At 34.4% G+C, this 22,509-nt stretch overlaps 1 protein-coding gene across 1 annotated transcript; it reads left to right on the top strand.

Annotated features, from left to right (window-relative positions):
• The first annotated feature begins 10,565 nt into the window (after nucleotides 1–10,565).
• Nucleotides 10,566–19,709, top strand: LOC140987795 (pyruvate kinase isozyme G, chloroplastic-like). The gene is made up of 12 exons (XM_073456455.1): nucleotides 10,566–10,996; nucleotides 11,509–11,760; nucleotides 14,081–14,246; nucleotides 14,377–14,511; nucleotides 14,611–14,721; nucleotides 14,815–14,903; nucleotides 16,009–16,071; nucleotides 17,382–17,557; nucleotides 18,301–18,403; nucleotides 18,556–18,704; nucleotides 19,076–19,184; nucleotides 19,282–19,709. Exons 1-12 carry the CDS (start codon nucleotides 10,754–10,756, stop codon nucleotides 19,393–19,395), a joined length of 1,710 nt encoding a protein of 569 aa, XP_073312556.1. The 5' UTR covers nucleotides 10,566–10,753; the 3' UTR covers nucleotides 19,396–19,709.
• Nucleotides 19,710–22,509: the final 2,800 nt, after the last annotated feature.

Raw genomic sequence — 22,509 nt, 5'->3', positions numbered from 1 at the left:
ATCAAATCCGTTTGTCCAGCTGTTGTGTTTATCTCAACCACTTGCCAGCTAGGAGTCCTTGCAGCCGAAGAATTCTTGTGATTCCCTATCAGTTACTGAGTCCAACTATGATAGGTTTCTTGTCCTTCTGTATTTACATTGAGTGATCCAACTCTTTGTGAGACATACTCCAACAATCTCCACCTTGTCTTCAAAGGTTGGCTACTCTCCATCCCCTTTCGGGTCATCTTCTTATCAAAATATTAACCAAGTTCAGACAATGTTTGAACTTGGTTTGTGGTAGAGCTTTTGTCATAGCGTCAGCTGGATTGTCATTTGTGGAGATCTTCTCAACTTTGACATTTCCCTTTGACAGAACATCCCTCACAAAATGTAGTTTAACATCGATGTGCTTACATCTTTCATGATCGATTTGGTGTTTGGTAATGTGAATGGCACTTTGATTATCACAATGTATTGTCAAACATTCTTGTTCTATTCCAAGTTCACATATTAGCCCTTTGAGCTACATAGCTTCTTTGATGGCTTCGGTGAGGGCTATATATTCTGCCTTGGTTGTAGACAGGGCAACAACGGATTGAAGTGTTGTTTTCCAGCATAGTCAGAATCAACGAATCTTTTTACTGGTTGGGTTACATCTTCTTGTCTTTCAAACCATAATCCCAATTCAGGCGATCCCTTCAAGTATCTTAGGATCCATTTCAGTGCTTCCCAATGTATTTTTCCAGGATTTGCCATGAATCTTGATACTACACTTATGGCATAAGCTAGATCCGGTCGGCTGCACACCATACCATACATCACACTGCCTACTCCACTAGAGTATGGGATATATTTCATTTCTTCCCGTTGGTCATAACTTTTAGGTGATTGATCACATGAAAGTTTGAAGTGTTGTCCTAGTGGTGTTGACACTTCCTTGGACATATGCATGTTAAAACGTTGCAGCACTTTTCTGATATAAGATTATTGGCTTAAGAACAACCTCTTCAATCTCATGTCTCTTTTGATCTGCATACCCAATATCTTCTTTGCTTCCCCTAGTTCTTTCATTTCGAATTCAGACCGTAACATGCCTTTAAGAGTTTTAAGCTCTTCTTTGTTGACACTGGCAATTAGCATGTCGTCTACATATAACAATAGAAGAGTTCTTATTTTGTTGTCCACCTTCTTTATGTATACGCAGCTGTCAAATTTACTTTTTGTGAAGGATATTCGAGTCATGAATTCATCAAATCGTTTGTACCATTGTCTGGGACTTTGTTTCAAGCCGTACAATGACTTCTTCAGCAAACATACCTTATTCTCATGTCCAGTTTTTATATAACCCTCTGGTTGTTCCATAAAAATTTTTTCTTCGAGTTCTCCATGAAGAAACGCAGTCTTTACATCGAGTTGCTCGAGTTCAAGGTCCATATGTGTGACTAATGCAAGCATTATCCTTATCGAGCAGTGTTTCACAACAGGTGAGTATATTTCATGAAAATCCACACCTTCTATTTGCGTGAATCCCTTTGCTACAAGACTAGCCTTGAATCTAGTTGGTGTGACAGTGGAAGAGTCTTCTTTTAGTTTAAAAATCCACTTGCATCCAACAACTCTTTGACCATGTGGTTTGTTTACTAGCTGCCAAGTGTTGTTCTTCTTTAGTGAACTAATCTCTTCGTTCATTGCATCAAGCCATTTATCCTTTTCCTTGGTAGTGATGGCTTCCTTGTATGAGGTTGGTTTTGAGTGCTCCACCTGTTCTGCTATTGCGAGTGCATATGAGAATATATCAGCTTGTGCAAATCTTTGTGGTGGTCTTATTTCTCTCCTTACTCGATCCCTAGCAAGCATGTAACTATTGTCTTTTCCTTCTGATTGTCTTTCTTGTTCTATGTTGCTTTAATCATTATCATCTTCATGATGTTTTTCAGCTTCTTGCTTCTTTTCCTCTCTTTGATTCTCCACCTCAATTTGTAAGCCTGAGTCATTCATTCCTTCTATCAAGGAATTTTTGGTTCTGTAGGTGTATCCCATTTTGGATTCATCAAATGTTATGTCCCTTGAGTTAAAGCATCGAGGTCCTGTGGGCTCGAGATTCCAGACTTTATAGCACTTTACACCTTCTGGATATCCGATATAAATACACCTAAGAGCCCTCGCATCCAATTTATCTTTTTTTACATGCGCATATGCTAAGCATCCAAAAACTCTCAAGTTTGAATAATCTGTAGGAGATCCTTTCCAGAGTTCCATATGGGTCTTGAAGTTTAAGGCACTTGATGGACACCTATTGATTAGATAACAGGCAGTGGTGACTGTCTCACCCCAGAAAGTCTTTGGTAAGCCACCATTCAATATCATGGCCCTAACTGTTTCAAGTATTGTACGGTTCATACGTTCCGCCAAGCCATTCTGTTGTGGAGTTCCTGCTACTGTCATGTTTTTTGTAATGCCTTTCTGTCTGCATAACTCCTTAAATTGTTCTGACAAATACTCCAACCCATTGTCAGTTCTTAGATATTTAAGTTTCTTGTCCAGTTTGTTTTCGACTGACAGTAACCATTCCTTGAACTTAATGTATGCTTCATTCTTGGATTTCAATATATAGACCCACACTCTTCTTGAGTAATCATCTATTATTGTCTTGAAGTATATTCCCCCTCCGTGTGTTGTAGTTTTAGAGGGTCCCCATAAGTCAGAATGGACATATTCAAGAGGTTGAGTTGTATTATGTTTTCCGACCCCAAACTGAACTCTTTTAGCTTTCCCAGTATGCAGTACTCACAAGATTCTAGACCTTGAATCTTTTCTCCACCCAGCAGATTCTGTCTTGACAGTTCAGTTAAGCCTCTTTCACTCACATGTCCAAGCCTTAAATGCCACAGCTTGGATGTGTCTTGTTTGCTTTGTATCATCGAGGCTACTCCAACTATTGTGTTACCCAGAAGTATGTATAGTGAGTTTTGTCTTGCTGCTTTCATTATAACCAGTGATCCCTTTGTTACTTTGATGCAGCCCTTCTCAGATTTAAAGGAGTAGCCAGATGATTCAAGAGTGCCAAGTGAAATCAGGTTTCGTTTTAGTTCTGGAACATACCTTACATCTAGTAAGATTCGGTCTATTCCATTTTCCATCCTTAATCGGATTGTGCCTATTCCTTTGACTTTGCATGATTTTTCATTCCCCAGAAGAACGAGTCCTTGATCTGATTCTTCAAGTTTTTCAAACCAAAATTTAGAGGGACACATGTGGAATGTGCAGCATGTGTCCAAGATCTATTCTTTAGTGGAATCATGTTCAGCTATGGCTAGTACTTCAGCTGAGTCATATCCATCTGAGGCTGCTGCTGCTTCTCCGTCGTTCAAGGGTCTGTCTTGAGTTCTTTTCTTCCTGTCAGGGCAGTCCCTTTTAAAATGCCCTTCTTTGTGACAATGAAAGAACTTATACACTCCTCTGCTCTTTGACCGAGTTCTGCCTTTTGTTCCTTTGTTGGTCCTCTTTTTTGTCCTTCCCCGTGCAATCAAAGTTTATCCATGTGATTCTCCGCTGTTGTTCAGTTTCTTTTGTAGTTCCTTTGATTGTATGGCTGATTGGACTTCTTCTAAAGATATTGTTTGTTCTCTGCCATAAAACATGGCATCTCTGAAATTTTCATAGGATTTTGGGAGAGCATTTAACAGTATTAATGCCTTGTCTTCCTCTTTCAGTTTAACTTCAATATTCTCGAAATTATCCAAAATCTTTATAAATTCATCGATCTGATCGACTAGACTCTTTTCTTCTCGAATCTTGTATGAATAAAGCTTTTGTTTCATGTATAATCTGTTTGCCAAGGACTTAGTCATATAAAGACTTTCTAGTTTGAGCCACATCCCTGCTGCTGTTGTTTCTTTGGATACTTCCCGCATAGGTTTGTCCCCGAGACATAGAATTATAGCACTTTGTGCTTTTTATATTATCTCGATCTTCACTTTTCTGTCTTCTGTTCCATCAACCTTGCTTGAACCAGTTGATCCATCATCTCTGTTTAATGCTTCGATGATCCTTGCTGAATCATAATTGCTCGCATCTTAATTCTCCACAATCCGAAGTCGTTTCTTCCAGTAAACTTTTCGATATCATATTTCATCGAGCCCATTGTGAATTCGCTTCCCACGAACGGCTCCAATTGTTATGAATATGGTTCAATTCCTCTAGTAAGAAATCTGGATATCAACTTGATTGTTTGTTGAGAACGAACAGTAGAACTTCAAACCGAATATCGAAGTTAAACGTGATCGGTCACTATGAATCAAATGCTACGAACAAATATATTTGTAACAAGACACAAACGAATATACGTGGTTCGGTCGAAGACCTACATCCACGGGAGAATAACCAAGCTTTTTATTGATGTTACCTTTAATGGTTCTTTACAAGTTTTTTGCAGAAGAAAAGTGTTCAAGAATATATTAATGTCTCTCTTTTATAACTCTCGGCTTTAGTTCCCACAGCCCCCTGGATTCTTTCCCATGCTGTGTTTATCAAGATTTGCTCATTATCATCAAATCCGTTTGTCCAGCTGTTGTGTTTATCTCAACCACTTGCCAGCTAGGAGTCCTTGCAGCCGAAGAATTCTTGTGATTCCCTATCAGTTACTGAGTCCAACTATGATAGGTTTCTTGTCCTTCTGTATTTACATTGAGTGATCCAACTCTTTGTGAGACATACTCCAACAACAACATTATTCTAACTATGTTCATCATTGCTACTTGAGCAAAAATTTCTAAATAATCGATGTCATAAGTTGGAGTAAAGTCTTTGGCTACAAGCCGTGCCTTGTACCTTTCCAATGATTCATCAGCTTTATATTTCACATCATAAACCCATTAACATCCGATATGTTTCTTTTTCTTAATCTATCTTTATCAACTCCCATGTTTTATTCTTCTTTAATGCCTCAAGTTTTCCATTCCTTTTTGCCTTAGATATATTTTTGTGAATACCAAAGGTTTATAGATTAACAAGGAAGTCTCTATGGCAAGGTGAAAATTGCTTAAAGGATAGAAAATTATAAAATGGTACAAAGGTCGTTTCTTTTCTTACAGCAATGGGAAGATCCTGATCAAGGGTTTCATTTTTAGTTTCATCTTGTAATGAAGAGTCAAAAGTTGTTACCTCAAGTAGTCGATCTAGTTGGATGTTGGACAATTGAGAGATCCAAGAGCAGCCATATTTACAAAACGTATCACTCTCAATATTAGAATTTTCTATCACAGTTGGTTCATGTGTGGAGACTGATTTTTCAGAACTTGGTAAGCTGGAGCTAGGCAACGTAGGGGCTGGTTCAGGAATAGAGGATGAACTAGTAGAACATAGTGTATGGTAAAGTAAGACACATCTTCTTTAAAAGTGACATATAATCAGGTATAAAATTTCTTTTACGGAGGGTAGTAACTCTTATACCCTTTTTGAGTTAAAGAATATCCCACAAAGATACATTTACCCTTGGGTCCAATTTCCCCTTGTTTTGTCCATGAATATGGACAAATGACATACTTCCCAAAATTCGTGGAACAAGATTATCTATGATATGAAGATCTGGATAAAAGGTTGAGAGTGCTTCCATTATTCTTTTGAGCCCCAAAACTCGAGTAGGTAAACGATTTATAAGGTGAATGGATTTAAAAACAGCTCCCCCAAAAGGATTTTGGCAATTCTTTTTGAAATAATAAGGCTCTAGTGGATGCGAGAAGATGTACATTTTCCTTTCCACTACTTCATTATGTTATGGTGTATACACACATGAGGATTCATGCACTATCCCATCTTTTTTTAATGTAAGGAGTAACGACATGATTTAAGTAATCATTGGCATTACCTGACCTAATTCTCTTGATATTGGACTACACATTGATTTTTAATCATGGAACAAAGATTAGGCAGAATTGTAATAACATCGGAATTGTTTTTTATCAGAAAAATCTATGTAACATGAGTACAATCATCAATGAATGACGGACCCACAAATCACTGTGTATGAGATAAAAAAGGCATAGAACTTATTTTATTATTTTTTTGAAAAGAAACACGTATGTTTATCAAGTTCACACACTAGGGAATCATAGTGTTATCACATGTGCAACTAGGGAATCACTTTATCCTAAAGCACTTCTCGTTCTCTGGCCATATATTCCTTGCACTGTTAACTCATCAGATATATCAACACTCGTAGATGATCAGTGAATCCCCAACTACATATGTCTATAATACACACAACCTCTCTACCTGATGACCTTCACGGAGCCAGTAAACGAGTTAAATTGCAACATTAGTACGTAGAGCCTCTATGTTGTCTTTGGTCATAAGGACTAATGTTGCGAATTCATAACCATGGATATATTTATTCAATACATGATAACCACTTAGAACATCCGAGATAATGTTGTTCAGTGACCCGTCATATGAGTACTCATCATGTATGATCGAACATCTCCATGTCCCTATCAATGAAACGTGGTACACAATTTCACATATGCTAGTCTTGAGCTCGAGTGACATTTATCTTTATTTTAAGCGACTGGATCGACTAAGAACTAGTTTAGAAAATACTATAACTTTTAAATGTGTTCATGATCATCATCATATGTACGAACTCATTGTACTATAATATACTCAATGTATTTATTTATTCAGCTTGCATTAATATACAAATAAATTAAATGACAAAATGTATAAAACATAAAATATTATTAAAACAAATATCGTTTCTAGCATAAGAGCCAATAAACCCAAGCCACAAGTTGACTTGTTGGGTACTTACTCTAATACAATTTACATTAATATGGGGGATTTTTGGAAAATATTGAACTTGTAAAGTAAATTGTGTCTTGGATTAGGAAGGATTATAATTTAATCACCTCTCTATAATTCACATTTTAATGGTGTGATTAAGTTATGACCATCAATACATGGTTGTGGGAGAGTGGGCTTTAAGTACTTTTGAATGTGAGTTAGTGGAGGTGTTAATGTTTCACTTTCAAGTCTAAAAATAGGGAGTCTATTCCCACAATTCAAATATTTGTTTTCTAAGCAATTCACTTATATTCTCTCGAAGTTTGATTCATTGTTTCTCACTTTTGATTCATCTTGTTCAAAGTGATAACATTCTAGTATGTTTTTAATCTACCCAAAATAACAATTTGTGATTAATTGTTACTAGTTTTGTATCATGAGAAACCGATGCTAATTGATTTTTAAAGCACCCGTATGAAACGACGGATCTGTTTTAAGAAAACTGTGAATTTCAGTGGCACTGGTATTGATAATTATTTTGCTTCGAGTATATGTTTTTATTTACTAAAGTATAGGTCCATGTCACTCAACTGATAATTGGTACTAGATGATGTTTTGTCTCTGTTGAATCTCTACTGATATTTTGTAAGAATTATTATTCTAATGGTTCAACACTCAATTTATGTTCGAATTCAAATATTTTGGCTTCACTTGAAATTGTTATAGCCAATAAGATAATTAGCTTTCACTTATTTGTTTACATTATTTAATTGAATTCTTAGTTTTATCTCAATTGTGATTTATTTTAATTGCAATTTTTTACAATAATATTTCCAACAAACTCTTCAATCGACGTCGACGACAAAGCTTGGACATTGTCGGAGCAGTGGAACAACGGTGCAGAGCGGTGGAGTGTTCGACCACCACGACTCACGTAGTTGGCTCGTCCACTTTTTCTCACTAGTTCGAACACAGGTCGCATGGGTAAAGTGGCTCACTGGACGAGTTATGGTTCGACGACAAGAAAGATGAAAGTCTTTGTACCACGTCGCATTTTGCAGCTTCTAACTTTCCATCCATGACAACATCATGTTGATTGATTAAGGAGACGCTTATGCGGATCCCTTCAAGTTGGGCCACAACCATGGGTGGCCCAACCCAAAATATTTTGGGTCGGGCCAAACATAATTAAAATAAAAGAAATTGTTTTTTTTTTTACTCTTTCTTTGGTCTAATTTATTTTAGTTTATTAAAATATGATTTTTTAGTATATTGAGTGTAAAATACTTATTCTACAATTTAAGTTATTTAAATTAAATAAAATTATTTTATTTAATTTGTTTATTTTTCGTTTCAATTAAATTGCAATTAGAAAGACACGATTAAAAATAGTGACTTTCACAATCAGGACAACCTCTCTGATGAAGGTTTTCATTTGAATCAACATTCAAGACTTAATTGTCGAAAAGATAAGATTTTTAATGTAATTCATAATTTACCTACCCAAATACGAATATTATGGATAAGGTCTTAAAATCCAAACTAGTGGGTCAGATCCTCCAACATGTTTCATCCAATCAAAGTCTGCCACGTTTCAAATCCCCTCCGAGTTTGGTGGGTCCGGATTCTCTTTCATGTTATTATACGATTTTATTATTATACGATTATTGTCGTCATCCCGTATCTAACCGTATCTAAAATCATATTTCATATCGAAAATTACGATATAAACAAATTCATATCGATATTTTTCGATACATATAACTAGTATATTGATTATATCGAAATTATATCGTATACCGAGATTTCGATACGGTATCGGTATATACCGTTTTATACCGAAAAAACCTTATATTTTTTAAAATTTATAAATTTATTATTTTAAAATATTATATATTTAAAATTTTATATATTTTTTCGGTATTCTTGTATAAACCAAAAGAAATGATTTTTTTTTATTTTTGTATCAGCAATTATGGGAAACTGATTAAACCGACTATGAGAGTCACGGAGTACCGTTATCCGCCATTTAACCGTGAAAATAAAAAGATTAAGGAAACCTGAAATAAAAACAAACAAAGTTAAATGCAACACAAAAAAAAAATCAAGGATCGGAAAGGAAAATGAGAAATTGGTTAAATAACTTCGGTCAACTCTTTTTTAAAAGAAAATAACCTCCTCAAGTGTATTTGAGGATGTCATTTTCTTAAAAAAAAAGTTGACCGATGTTAAAAAAAATACCTTCTGGGTCAAACTTAAGGTTGTAATTAAATAATTAAATACATCCAGACTAAAGTAATTGATAATTAATAAATAAAAATGAAGATTTGAGATATCTTAGTGTTTTCATTTATGAATAGAGATAGTCTCAAGTTAATCGTCATTTAATTCATCCGACCCTAAGACGACTTATTAAACGTGAGATTAAATTTTCTTCGAATTGATAGGATAAATGAAAATGTATCATGCATCATATTTATGATTCCTAAATTCATTTATTTGTTGTCTATGGTATTTATTTCATTAATTAAGTGTCGCTTTGTGATTTAATTTTCCAGCAAACATGTCTTCTAGTCTTTTTTTTTTTTTACTTAATGAGAAGTTGAATGATGAAAACTTTTTAAAATGGAAAAATGACATTAATATCGTCCTCGTCGATGAGAACCTCAAATTTGTTTTGGCGGATGAATGTCTTTTTAGCCATCTTTGAATGCTTCTCTAGTTTAAGGGGGAAGAAAGGGAGTTCAAAAAAGCAAGAGAAATTGAAATTTTAAATTTGGAGAGATGAATTTGAAGTACATGGATTTCTACTATACGACCAAGGTTCCATAGACATAATCCGATCAACATTCCTTGAAACTTTAAAAAAAATGGAAGTTGTCAGCCATATGTATACTTCATGATGAAGGTAGGAAGAAACATTTGCACTCACATAAAAATTATAGATATACGTTTTTTAGATGATCGAGATTTAATTTAAATTACGTGCATAATCATGTAGGTTAGATTCTGACTTGGAGTCTATTCATTTTGTTTACGTTTGGATGAAATGATTTGAAGCTATAAATTTCAAATCCATTGATTTTAAATATACCGAAATGTATTTTTGTTATTTTAGAGAAGCAAAAACATGAATTTCAAATTCATCACTTGCATGTTTATATAGTGTTTATGTAAATCATCGTGGATTTCAAATTCACTCAAAAATGATTTCATTTTAAAACCATTATGCTCTGTGTAACTAATGTGTAAATTGTTAACAATTATTCTAAAATCAAAATCCATGTACTTCAAGTTTATCTCCCCAAATGCATTCTCAATGAATTTATGTCGTGTGAATTTCAAATTCTTCATCCGTTTAGATGCAATATTAATTTGAGTCTTATTTCAAATCCATCTTCAAATCAAATTAGTTATTATTATTTAATTTCAGGTAAGTGACAATATTTTTTTTACGCCTTAAAATTATTAATTTCATTTTATTATTAATAGTAGAAGGTAAAAACTTGTGCGAGGCGGTCTCACAGGTCGTATTTGTGAGACGAAACTTTTATTTGAGTCATACACGAAAAAATATTACTTTTTATGCTAAGAATATTACTTTTTATGCTGAATATCGATAGGATTGACCCGTCTCACAGATAAAAATTCGTGAAACTATTTCACAAAAGACTTTGTTATGATAGAATATATTAAATCTCCAAAAATTTAAAATCTATTAGACACATGGTATATTCTCCACTTGTACGTATAACAAGAGGAGGCAGTGTGTGGTACATATTTGTATGTGGGCCCAAGCCTTGCCAAATGTAAGCCGTAGGGCACAGAATTTCCCGAGATTTTAATGGCGGACTGACTGATTCAGTTACTTCCTTCCACCTGATTTTGTTCGCACAAAACTTCATCAAATCCTTCCGTTTCCTCCGACTTTTCTGTATCCATCAATTCACCTCTCTGCAAACTCGTAGGTTCAGCAAGATTTTGAGTTTCAATGGCGTCAGCTATGAATCTGCATGCTGGGATGCCCACTTTCAGCCCTCAAAGAGATCGTCTCTGCTCTGCAAGGAACGTCAAAGAATTCTTCTTTCAATGTGAATTAAGCGGGTCTAATAGAAGATTTAGCCGCCCTTTTCAAACATACAAACGAAGCAAGATTATGACTTGTCGCGGTTATGGAAATAGTGATTCTGAAGTTGCTACTGCCCTGTTTTCGCCTAATGGCTCTGCAAACTCCGTAAGCTCTCTCTCTCTCTCTCTCTCTCTCTCTCTCTCTCTGTCACCCGACTTGCCTTTCATGAATGTTGAATTGTGTCTGATGGTGGGCATCATGTTAAAAAATTGATCTTGTTTGTTGTTAATGCATCCTTTCATATTTTGTTATGCATTTATTGAACTGCATTTGAAATAATTTTGACATTGAAATTGCTTCATCTATTTCATCTTGATTGTGTTTTTCTCTTGCACTCTCCCTTACTAATGTGTGGATTGAAAAATGATGTTAATGTTCAGTCTATTCGCCAAACATGAGAACTCTTTAAGAACTTTCGTATCAAAGAAAGAAGTTTGAGAAACTTGGCGTGGTAACCTTATCTTTGGAGAACTTAATCAGATATAGATTTTAGTTTTTAGAACTTTCGTAAATGGAAGAAATTTTGGATTTGGATTTCCCCCTGTCTCACTTAACTGACCAATACATGCATTCCTTTTTTACCTGATAAGATTTGTGTTCATTATTTTGATTTTCAGTCAAGTATTGATGCGCCGGGGTTCACACGGGTTAATTTCAATTCTCAAAGAAAAACCAAGATAATCTGTACTATTGGTCCTTCTACCAGCTCACGGGAAATGATCTGGAAACTGGCGGAAACTGGAATGAATGTGGCACGTTTAAATATGTCTCATGGAGATCATGCATCTCACCAGAAAACCATAGATCTGGTTAAAGAATACAATGCTCAATTTGAAGAGAAGGTTGTGGCTATTATGTTAGATACCAAGGTATGCTTCTTGACAGTTTATCGCACTAAATTTGAATCACCTCTACAAGAAGTGGAGAATTCGAGAGAATTTTATATGTCTAATAGTTCTTGATATATTAGCATTATCAAATTACAATTTTATTGGCTGGGACACCATGAAATAAGTCATCATAAAGTGTTAGCATTTAAGGAGAATCCCAGTTGAGTCCAACTAATTAGACTTTTTTTCATATTAGAATGGTATATGTTAAAAAGTCATATAATAAAGTGTTAACACACCCTCTATGTTAAAAAGTGTGTATCCCTGGACTGTGGATGAAGAATAGAAAAAATTCATGTTATATTATTTTGTCAAAGACTTAATTACTTCATCAACCAGCATACTCTAGAGTTTTAAATTCATATGGTTGGTTCATGTGATGATGGATCAGATATTTTTGTGTAATTGACCAATATATCATTATTTTTTGGCAGGTTTCACCATTGAAACCTGATATTATTGATGTTTTGCTACTTTTTCAATTTGAAGCTGGAATCTACGTGGGATGTTGTTACTAGCCATGTCCAGGGGATTTTTGTGATTTCAATTGGCATATATCACAAAATATGAAAATCACTGTTGGTTTTTGGCCTAAGTTATGTTAGCTAATCACACTTATGAAAAAATTGCATCCACCTGGAGCTTTGCATGTGTTTTTACATTTTTTTTTGCAAAATAACATAAGCTAATACTCATATATTATGACGAGTTTCACTGATTTACATGACAAAGTGTGCGTGCGTGCGTGCGTGCGCATAGAACAGGGAGAGTATTGGTTTTGATGGTGTGATCTTCCAAAGAAATTATTTGATGTACCAAAGTGGAAAATTGGCCTAGTTCCACGGTGCAATATGTCCAAAGCCTGGTAGTCCAGAGTGTTAGATGTTTCTTTCTGTCTGGTTATGATTTACAGGCCATTCTATCTCTAAGGATTGTCGCTTCATGATCCTCTCCTTGTCTGTTATAACAAAAGGGGAGGGTAAAACAGGTGGTGAATAGATGTAGGGATATTGAGAAATTGAAGCGGGAGTTATGATGGTACCCGAGAGCTCAATATTCTCGTAAAGTATATGAATACTTGTGTTTCTTTTCTCGTCGAGATCCTTTCTTTAGCTTGTGTGTGACGTAGAGCTTCTTTTACTTTACGTCATCAAACTACACTTCCCTTCTATGTCAAGTAGCTGAAAGGCTTAAGCATCAAGGTGGTGGATGAACTGGATCAGAAAAAGAGGGGTTTGTTTCTTCACTTTTGTTAAAGGTGCTAAATTAAGGGCTAAATGACTGCCGCCGCCGCAGTGACCCTAGGTCTTGATACTTTTTGTCTCTTCATATGGAATCAACACCATATGAAAGATGGAGATAGTAGTACGTATAATCATTTTGATAGGCTCATGATGCAGACTTGAGTTTCTGTGATGAGAACTAAATTTTTCAGGAACTGATCAATATAAAATCAAATAACCAAGAGAATATAGATGAAGTCTAAATAAATTGGTTAATTTAACGTAGGAGTTAAGTCTAAAAAAACCTGAAATGCTGACACGTCCATGATGAACACAGGGCATAATATTATTTTCTACGTTTCTTGCAACTTATATGTTATTCTTCATAGTTGCAGACAAACAGCGAATAATTTCCTTGGTCATCATATGTAGATATGTTAATTACGTCACCAGTTGATTTTTTTCCAATTTTTTAAATTCATTCATATCTGGCATTTGGTATCCATGTTATAGCATCATATTTACTTGTCACTCTATTTCCATCTTACTTTTTCTCTCAGGACTTCAGTTGCTCATGCATACTGATAGCTGTATTGATACTATAATACCAAGTCTATCAGCAATTGAATCAATTATTAACAGAAGTTTCAACCTTCAATATTGATAGTCTTGTAAGTTGGGAATTTGGGATCAGTGTATGTTATTCATGTGTTCCTCATAGGTTTTTAATGAGTAAATATGGACAGAGAATCCCTAATCTAGAATGAAACCCGGCAAATATGAATCCTAACATAATTAGAAGAATTCTAATTAATTTTAACTAAATCTGAAAATTTTTCCAGATGAGAAATATATTTTCCAACAAACCAGTTAATGCCAGCTATTGAAGTTTATATCCGATTCTTCACTGATATTCTGAATTACATTTTTTGATGAAAGTGGTTTTATACTGGTCATTGAAGTTTATCTTTTCCCAATCCTTCGAAAAAAGAAATCTCCCTATGCGCACTCTAATGTGTGTTCCAGGTTGCTCTATTCCATGTTCATATTTTATTGTCTTATTGTTCTTCATTCAGGGACCTGAGGTTAGAAGTGGAGATGTGTCACAGCCAATCCTTTTGAAGGAGGGACAAGAGTTCAATTTTACAATTAGAAGAGGGATAAACACAGAAGATACTGTCAGTGTTAACTATGATGACTTTATAAATGATGTTGAGGTTGGGGACATTATACTTGTTGATGGTGAGTACCATCCTCTCTAAATGCTGAAGCTGGTGAATTTGTGACTCGTACGTCCACATTTGATTGTTGGCATTAGATGAACCTGACTCCAACGATTTCAGTGACAAGTTTACTTGTTTCTCTTCTACAGGTGGAATGATGTCATTAGCTGTGAAATCAAAGACACATGATTTGGTGAAATGTAATGTAATTGATGGTGGAGAACTAAAATCAAGGCGACACTTAAATGTACGTGGAAAAAGTGCAACTCTGCCATCGATAACAGGTTTACGAACATCATATCACTCTTATAATTTTCATTATTATTTCAAAAATTTTAGTTGTGGAAATCGTGAAGTGTACATGAAATTAAGTATCTTTACAGAAAAAGACTGGGAAGATATCAAGTTTGGAGTAGACAATCAAGTTGATTTCTATGCAGTTTCATTTGTAAAGGATGCTAAGGTCGTCCATGAATTGAAAGATTATCTAAAAGGTTGCTGTTTGATCATCTCTTCCTTCATAGGATGTATTTCTTTGTGTTCTTGTTAGTTTATTTTCTCTATGCTTTAAAGATTTTGATCTGCAGGGTGCAATGCTGATATTCATGTAATTGTGAAGATAGAGAGTGCTGATTCTATTCAAAATCTTCATTCTATCATTTCTGCATCTGATGGGGTCAGTTTAGTAATTTTGACATCTTCTCATTAAATTTCGTGTTTGTGTTTGTGCAACATAAGTATTTAATGCTCAGGCTTGTATGCTTCTCATAAATTAAGCAGAAAAGAATTATGAAGAAAGTTGGACTTACCATTGTTCTCAACTGTCTTATAACCATTTTTTTGGTTTCGGGGTTGGCTTAACAGTATAAATCTAGGGGGGAGGGGGTAATGATCTCTGACAAAAAAAACATGGTTATTTTTACAAGTATCATTTTCTTGGGGGGAAATGTTTTCGGCCAAAAACCCCATTGTTTAGTTCTATTGCCTTTTGGACCCTCTCATAACATGGCATTGTTTTCATAAATAAATTGTGTCGTAAAATAAGGTAGAATAATGGTGTTGAAAACACAAGTATAATGGTGTTGAAAACACAAGTAAACCACCCCTAGGGTAGAATATAAGAGATACAAGCAGTATTTATTGAGTTCTATCTACCTAACTTCCCATATTTTAGAAGATAAGTCGATCAAATAACTTACTTCATATAAAAATATAAAGTTCAATCCTAACCAGATAATAATCTGATAGATATCTCCAACAAAATGCATCAATTGGAATGTTGCAAAATGAGAGTAGTTTGTTGGGTAGCTTAGAATAATGGTAGTGAACTAAACCCAAGTAAACCACCTCTAAACCCTGCAACACTCTTTTGAAGTATCTAGGCTGCATTCATCTCACTTTTTGTTCCTGATACTATTCTGCTTATTTTGGTTATGGTGGTTTTGACCTTAGTTTTTTAAATACATAGTTGGCACATATTCTGTTATATAATGATAAGTCATATGATACATAGTTGGTGGCCAGGAATTAGTTAGTCAACTTTTTGTTGAACTTGGTGATATTTAGAAAATGTTTGTGGATACTGGTAAACATCAAACAAAGAAAATATATACTATTTGAAGTTAATGAGGGAGAAGGGTTAACTGGTGGATGTAGCTGCTTCAAGCAAACTTTCCCACAGTACATGTGACAGGTTTACAATCTTGAATTGAGTAGCTAATAATATTATGTAGGATCAGATGGCGCTAAGTAATTCTTGTTATTATCATTTATGATGATAGGCCATGGTGGCTCGTGGTGATCTTGGAGCTGAACTCCCCATTGAAGAAGTCCCTTTGCTACAGGTACCTTGACGTGATACTAGTTGAGACGCCACTTGCCATGTTTAACAAGCATAATCTTTCAATCTTTTATCATTCATCGTTTGACATAATCAAATCAGTGGCACACGAGAATGGTATTTTAAAATATTATTTGCCTAGAACATAAAAGTCGAGCAACAACGTGGAATAAACAAATAAAAAGTATCTTTTAAAAAAAACACTCAGAATAAAAACACAAAACAAGATAGGTTGAATTTAGGCTCGAAGCTTTGAATTCGATTGATGTGATAAAAACCTCGACCCAATGTTTAGAATAGCACGAATCTTGGTTTATGATCGATTAGTGAAGACGCCACACACACGTACACGAAGCACAATATGGTAATAAGTCGATATTTTGAATGTCACTAGGATCACACCTTGATAAGTTCTACAAATGCCACAAAATAGAAGTCTTGATAAGTTTGATATATTAAAGATGAACAAAAAAAAACTCTCCGTTATGTTATTGAAAACTCAAATATGATTTTTTGTGTACAATTCTCGTCTATAAGACATACTTATACAAGAAAACTTATGTAAAAATTAAATTAGTTGTATGAGCATAAAATATGGAAATTCCTGGCCCATATCATATACTAGCTAACTAAATCCTAAAATTAAAATAAACTAACGAGATTAAGGCTAACAAAATAGGCCTCTAATTAACAACCATTATTTACATGAACAATAAACCAAATAATTTAAACTTTCAAGCATAAACTTTCAACTTCTGGAATTTCTTCAAATCATCAATCTCTCGATCTTTAACTTCTTTCATGCTCTTTAATTTGTAAGCATCAAGATACTTGAATTGTCCACCATTATCTTCATTGTTGATCATTATGTGGATCACATCATACCTCATGCGAGAAGTTTTCGGTTAACATATTCTTCTCCATGCATGAAATTCATCAAAAGAAAGGCAAAAAAAATTAACAAAGAAAGAGGTAGTGTAATAGTAGAACCAGAAAAAAATAAAGTATCTCTGTTTTACTATATAAAGTAAAAATTGAAGAAAGAGGTAAAACATAAGTAAAAGAGAGTAAAATCAAACATGTCCAGTTCACATAATTTTCAAGGGAAAAATTTACCTCAACCAGCCCCGTCCCTTTCATATGGTATTTCTAGATTCCTCTGTATTCAAGATTATGTGATCCAATTTCCGATGTTTTTCGTGGAACTATTTTATTATTTTCACTAGTATGTGAGAAAAAAATTACCTAATGAGGAGTGATAGACCTCCAAATCAGCACTTAGGTCAAAACTTTGTTATTTCACTTTGCAAACAGGCGGACATCATAAGAAGGTGCCGGAGCATGCAAAAACCAGTTATAGTAGCTACAAATATGCTAGAGAGTATGATTGATCACCCAACTCCAACAAGGGCTGAAGTTTCTGACATTGCAATTGCAGTACGTGAAGGTGCTGATGCAATTATGCTTTCAGGAGAAACTGCCCATGGGAAGTAAGCCATCTTAGTCATGGAAGGCATTATACCACTTTTTTCCATGTTCTTTACCTACCAGTTTTTTTCCTAAATTAAACACACTGACTGTTAAAGTTTCACTAGTTGAACTTTGTGCAATATTTATGAATTCTAAATTTAGCTTTGGATTCACATGGTTCACTATGCATGCACACTTGTGCTGGACTCTGTTAAAGCACATTTCTTTTGGTCGCTGTGAGATGTTGTATGACTAATTTTTGGATAACCGGTTTAGGCTTATGTTGTCAACATTTAGCATTTCTCGAATTGGATCTTCACAATTGTTTTTGTTTGTCTCAAGTGTGCATCATGATTGCTGGGCTTTCCCCAGTTATTAACCGTAAGTTCATAACTCTTTGTTGCATTAACTATTGACCTATAAGTTGGAAAAAAGATAGTCTCCACTTAAATTTGTGAAATTTCTTTTATATATTCTTCTTTCTTTCTTTCTATTTTGATTTCTGTAGCTCTAAAATGGTTGGCGCGACGGCGTCTATTTTTGTAATTTTGTATGGGTCTCAATTATTTCCTGCTTTACTTATTTTTGCTTCGGTGATTTGGTTTACAGTGATTTGGTACAAGTGCCTTCCCTGTGCCATTCCTACCTTTGTTACAAAGCACATTGCGTACCCCTTGAATTTTCAATACTATAATTAGTTTTCAATGTATATCAATCATTTAACTAGTGTATGATTCATAGTTTTGTTCTTTATTGTCCTTAGATTTCCATTGAAGGCCGTCAAAGTGATGCACACTGTGGCATTGAGGACCGAGTCTAGTCTCCCCATCTCTATCAGTCCACCAGGCCAATTTTCAGTCTACAAGGTGCGTACATCAAGTAAAAAAAATTAAATAAAAAATGAAATATTTGTCCTGACCATCTTGATCACTTTCTTTCCTTCCATCTTCTCTGTTTTCTACCTTTTATTTTTTTCTTATTTGGTTATAACTGTGTAACTCATGGAAATAATTTGCAGAGCCAAATGGGTGATATGTTTGCTTTCCATGCCACCACAATGGCCAACACTCTAGCTACTCCCATCATAGTTTTCACCAGAACAGGATCCATGGCTGTAACTTTGAGTCACTACCGCCCGTCATCAACCATATTTGCTTTCACAAATGTGTAAGTTCTTGTGCTATTCTATCCGCTGTCATGCTGGATTTTGTTCTCAATAATATCTAACATTTAGCAACTGATATTTATTTGATAAAAGCATACATAAACTCAAGGACTAAAGAGGTTTCTTCATGATGTTTCCTTCTATTACACTGTCTAGAAATAATCATTGCGTGTAAATACATTTGATCCTCTTATATGTGGAAGACGTTAGCATCATGGTCGTGTTACGTGTGATATTTGTTTTGGCTATTTCTGTGGTGAAGGGTGGAGCATGACTGGTTTGAATTTTCTCCACATTCATTTTTTCCAGAGTTTTCCATATCTTCATATTCTCCCCTTCAATTGTGATTGTGATTTTATTTCCAAATGGACAGAGAAAGAGTGAAGCAACGTTTGATCCTTTATCATGGTGTGATGCCCATATACATGAAGTTTACAGATGATGTGGAGGAAACATTTTCTCAAGCTTTGAAGCTTTTATTGGTAAATAAGATTCATACAACTTTCTTTCGGGAGCGTACTTTATTTTATGCAAGCAGGTGATACCATAAAAGAAACTTGTTTTTCCTTTTTTCTTCAGAATAAGGGCTTAGTGATTGAAGGGCAATATGTCACTCTGGTACAAAGCGGCGCACAACCAATCTGGCGTCGAGAATCTACCCACCATATTCAGGTTCGCAAAGTTATGGGCTGATTGATGTCACTAGAAGAAGCTTGCTCGGTAAACCTAATTTAGACTTAAGTTTTTCGTTTATATCTGTTTATCTTGTGTAATAAAACCACTGCATGTCGGATGTTTGGCACGGTAGGTAGAAAGGGGGAAGGAGAATCCAATTTCGACATGAAGGGTGAATCTAGTTCACCTATAGACTATTGCTGGGCAGTGAGCTGGGGTTTGATCCAATTGTGAACCTTTGATCTTAGATTTCTTTTTAACGTTCTCCAACATAATGTTGTTTTATACATTAAATTTTGTTAATTGCTTTTGGAATAACATATCTGTTTCGATGATGTTTTGCAATGTTTCATGCATGCAAGCTCTGTCATTAGACTTCTTTTTTAATTACGTTGTTTTATCTTATGATTTTTAAACCTATAACTGTGTAGGTCATGTTATATGGGATATTAAAAAATGGTCCTTTTACTTGTGAATTTTTGATACTTTTGATATCCGATCGTTAGGACTGATGAAAAACCGTATATTGGAAAATAAGGTCCAAAGCGATTTTGGTTATAACCAATAGAGGTGGAATAGTAATTATACGGATTAAAAACTTACCTAATTTTTGGTTGCAATTGAGCACGTGAAACCCACTGGCCATTGGCCCTGGCCGTCATGAGAACGATGATCTCCGATTTTTTCGAGTTAATGTTCGGAGATTAAAAATCTCCTAAATAATTAGGTGTATGAGGATACTATCTCTATCCTCGAACTCGTTCTAATATTATTAAATAATATTGATATTATTAATATTAAACTTTTTGAAAATATTAATGATATTATTATTATTAATATTGATATTAATATTAATATTATCATTAATAATAATAGTATAATAATAAGTTCGAAGATTCTCCAAACAAGTCCCGTCCCGCTCCATTAATATTTTTGAAATAAGAGAATCCTTGAACCCGAAAAAGCTGAAATCGAGACGGTATGAAGGCGGAGATGGAATTCGAGGACAGAGATGAGGATGAGAATGACAAAATCTTCCTCATCTCACTCCCTTGTCATCTCTAGGTACAAATGAATCACATTTGGGGACTATAATTGTTTGAAATCATAAGTTTGGGGACGTTAAAGAAGAGAGGCCAAAATATTTTAGGTCCAAAATAATACTTCTCCCGCAACACTAATTTCTTATTTTGATGGACTACAACAAGTCAGGCTAAAAGTTTTAGTATATGAGAAATTGCAATTTTTTATCTTTTATAATTGGTTCTTTATTTATATGGTCTCAATCGAGTTTAATTACATGTACCTTTCATTTTTTTTTTATATTTTTTGCAATTTTAATAATTTTCAATTGGGAATTCTAATATGGTATTGCACCATGATGGTGCTACATCAACGTTATGTCGGAAAAAATGATCAAAATTATAAAAATTACAGAAAATTATATTAACATATATGACACTAAACGCATAGAGAGAAATTTTTAGGACCAATTCTTGATATATTTGGTAAGGGAAAGGAACTTAATTTGAAAATTTTATCGATGAAATTATCTTTCTTGCCTTTGGTATGGTGCAAATGTTTCTTAGTGGAAATGCCTATGGATAAAATCGAATCAACTTTGTTATGTAGAAAGTTTGGATGAAAATAATCACGAGGATGCTCCATTGATAAGCTATGGTTTTCTATATCAAAAAGTTCAAATATATAAATGACCATTCCCAATATTTCTGTTATTTGTAGTCGATATCTTAACAAAGTTAATTAATATAGGTTAAAGGCGAACCACGTAAATCCTTGAGTCGATCTTCTCCATTTTCTTTAGGTTTCTTGAATGCTTGAATCAATAATTATTGAGTGTAACATGACAGTCATCTTCAATATCTAAATTCTGATCAACAATACAACTGGTGAATAAAATTCTGGAAATCACCAAGAAGATATCGAGCACTGAATTATAGGGATAATCCTTCAACAAGTGGCACCAGAGACAAATTCTTCAATCATGGCGGCAACGACACCAAAATTTGATAAACAAGTTTATATCCGACTATTTTCAGTATTATAATCACAATTGTCATTTTTGAGCTCGAAAATTTTTAACTAGTTTTTCTGCTATGATTATTTTACTCTAACCAAAATACATGTTAATAGTGATCAAGAGTTACAAGCTCCACAAGATCACCAACATTGATATATGCTCGTGTTTAAATTGCAACTTCCAATTCTTTTGAGATTATCATCCTAAATGGCAATATGACTTTTTACAATGTTGATACAATCGAGTCGTGACTTCTTGAACTTCTCGAGTTTCCACTTATATATAATCCTTAATGCGTAATTTACGATACCAGGAATAACTCAACCTATACTTATAACAATTTGTAGCTTGATTTGAGGAATCAATCACACAAATGAATATCCATGTAACTTATTCATAGTACTCAAACCAAGCCATATTGTACTCAATTGGTACGAAGATGCACCAAATTAGAGTAATGTAAGTACCTTGATGTTGGTATGTTAGGATAAGATAAACAAGAAAGATGATATAGAGGAGGTCAGTGCACACTTTTGTGAACTTTATTACACCTTAAAAATATTTAGACCACATATTCCTGAATGTCAAGCTTCGAATATGTTTTAAAAAATAAATGTTAAAGCTATATTTTAGCTTTTTCGGACGTATTATGTTTGTTGTATATGTGTATATATAATCAACATGTAAAAGATGTAAACAAGATCACATCAGATCACATATTATGTTTGTTGATCTTTGAGACTTGGAGCTGTAATCTTTTCTAATCTTCTTGGTGTCTTCGATTGATTTATTGTGCGTATGTTTTGACACATTCTTTGAAGATCTGTAAATCTTTTTCTTGAAGAATCATGTTGCTCTGAGCTGTTGATCTTTACTACTTCAGTACTTCAATTTTTCTTCATTCTTCTTTATTTTCCTTATTTTATGAAGTGAATTGATATGTCTTTCTTGGACTTCATGAGCTTATGCTGTTAGTCGAGTGCGATGTTCTGATCTTTTTACTCGACGATCACTCTTCCTCCTCGCTATGTCCTTAAGTCTGATCTTGATTTCTCATAGGTGCTTTAAGTATTGTCAGTATCCAAAACTAA

This window comes from Primulina huaijiensis, chromosome 11 (genome assembly GCF_012295235.1).
Source record: "Primulina huaijiensis isolate GDHJ02 chromosome 11, ASM1229523v2, whole genome shotgun sequence".
In the NCBI taxonomy this organism is placed as follows: Eukaryota; Viridiplantae; Streptophyta; class Magnoliopsida; order Lamiales; family Gesneriaceae; genus Primulina; species Primulina huaijiensis.
Note: the sequence above shows the minus strand (reverse complement) of the source record. Positions and strands in the feature narration are given on the sequence as shown.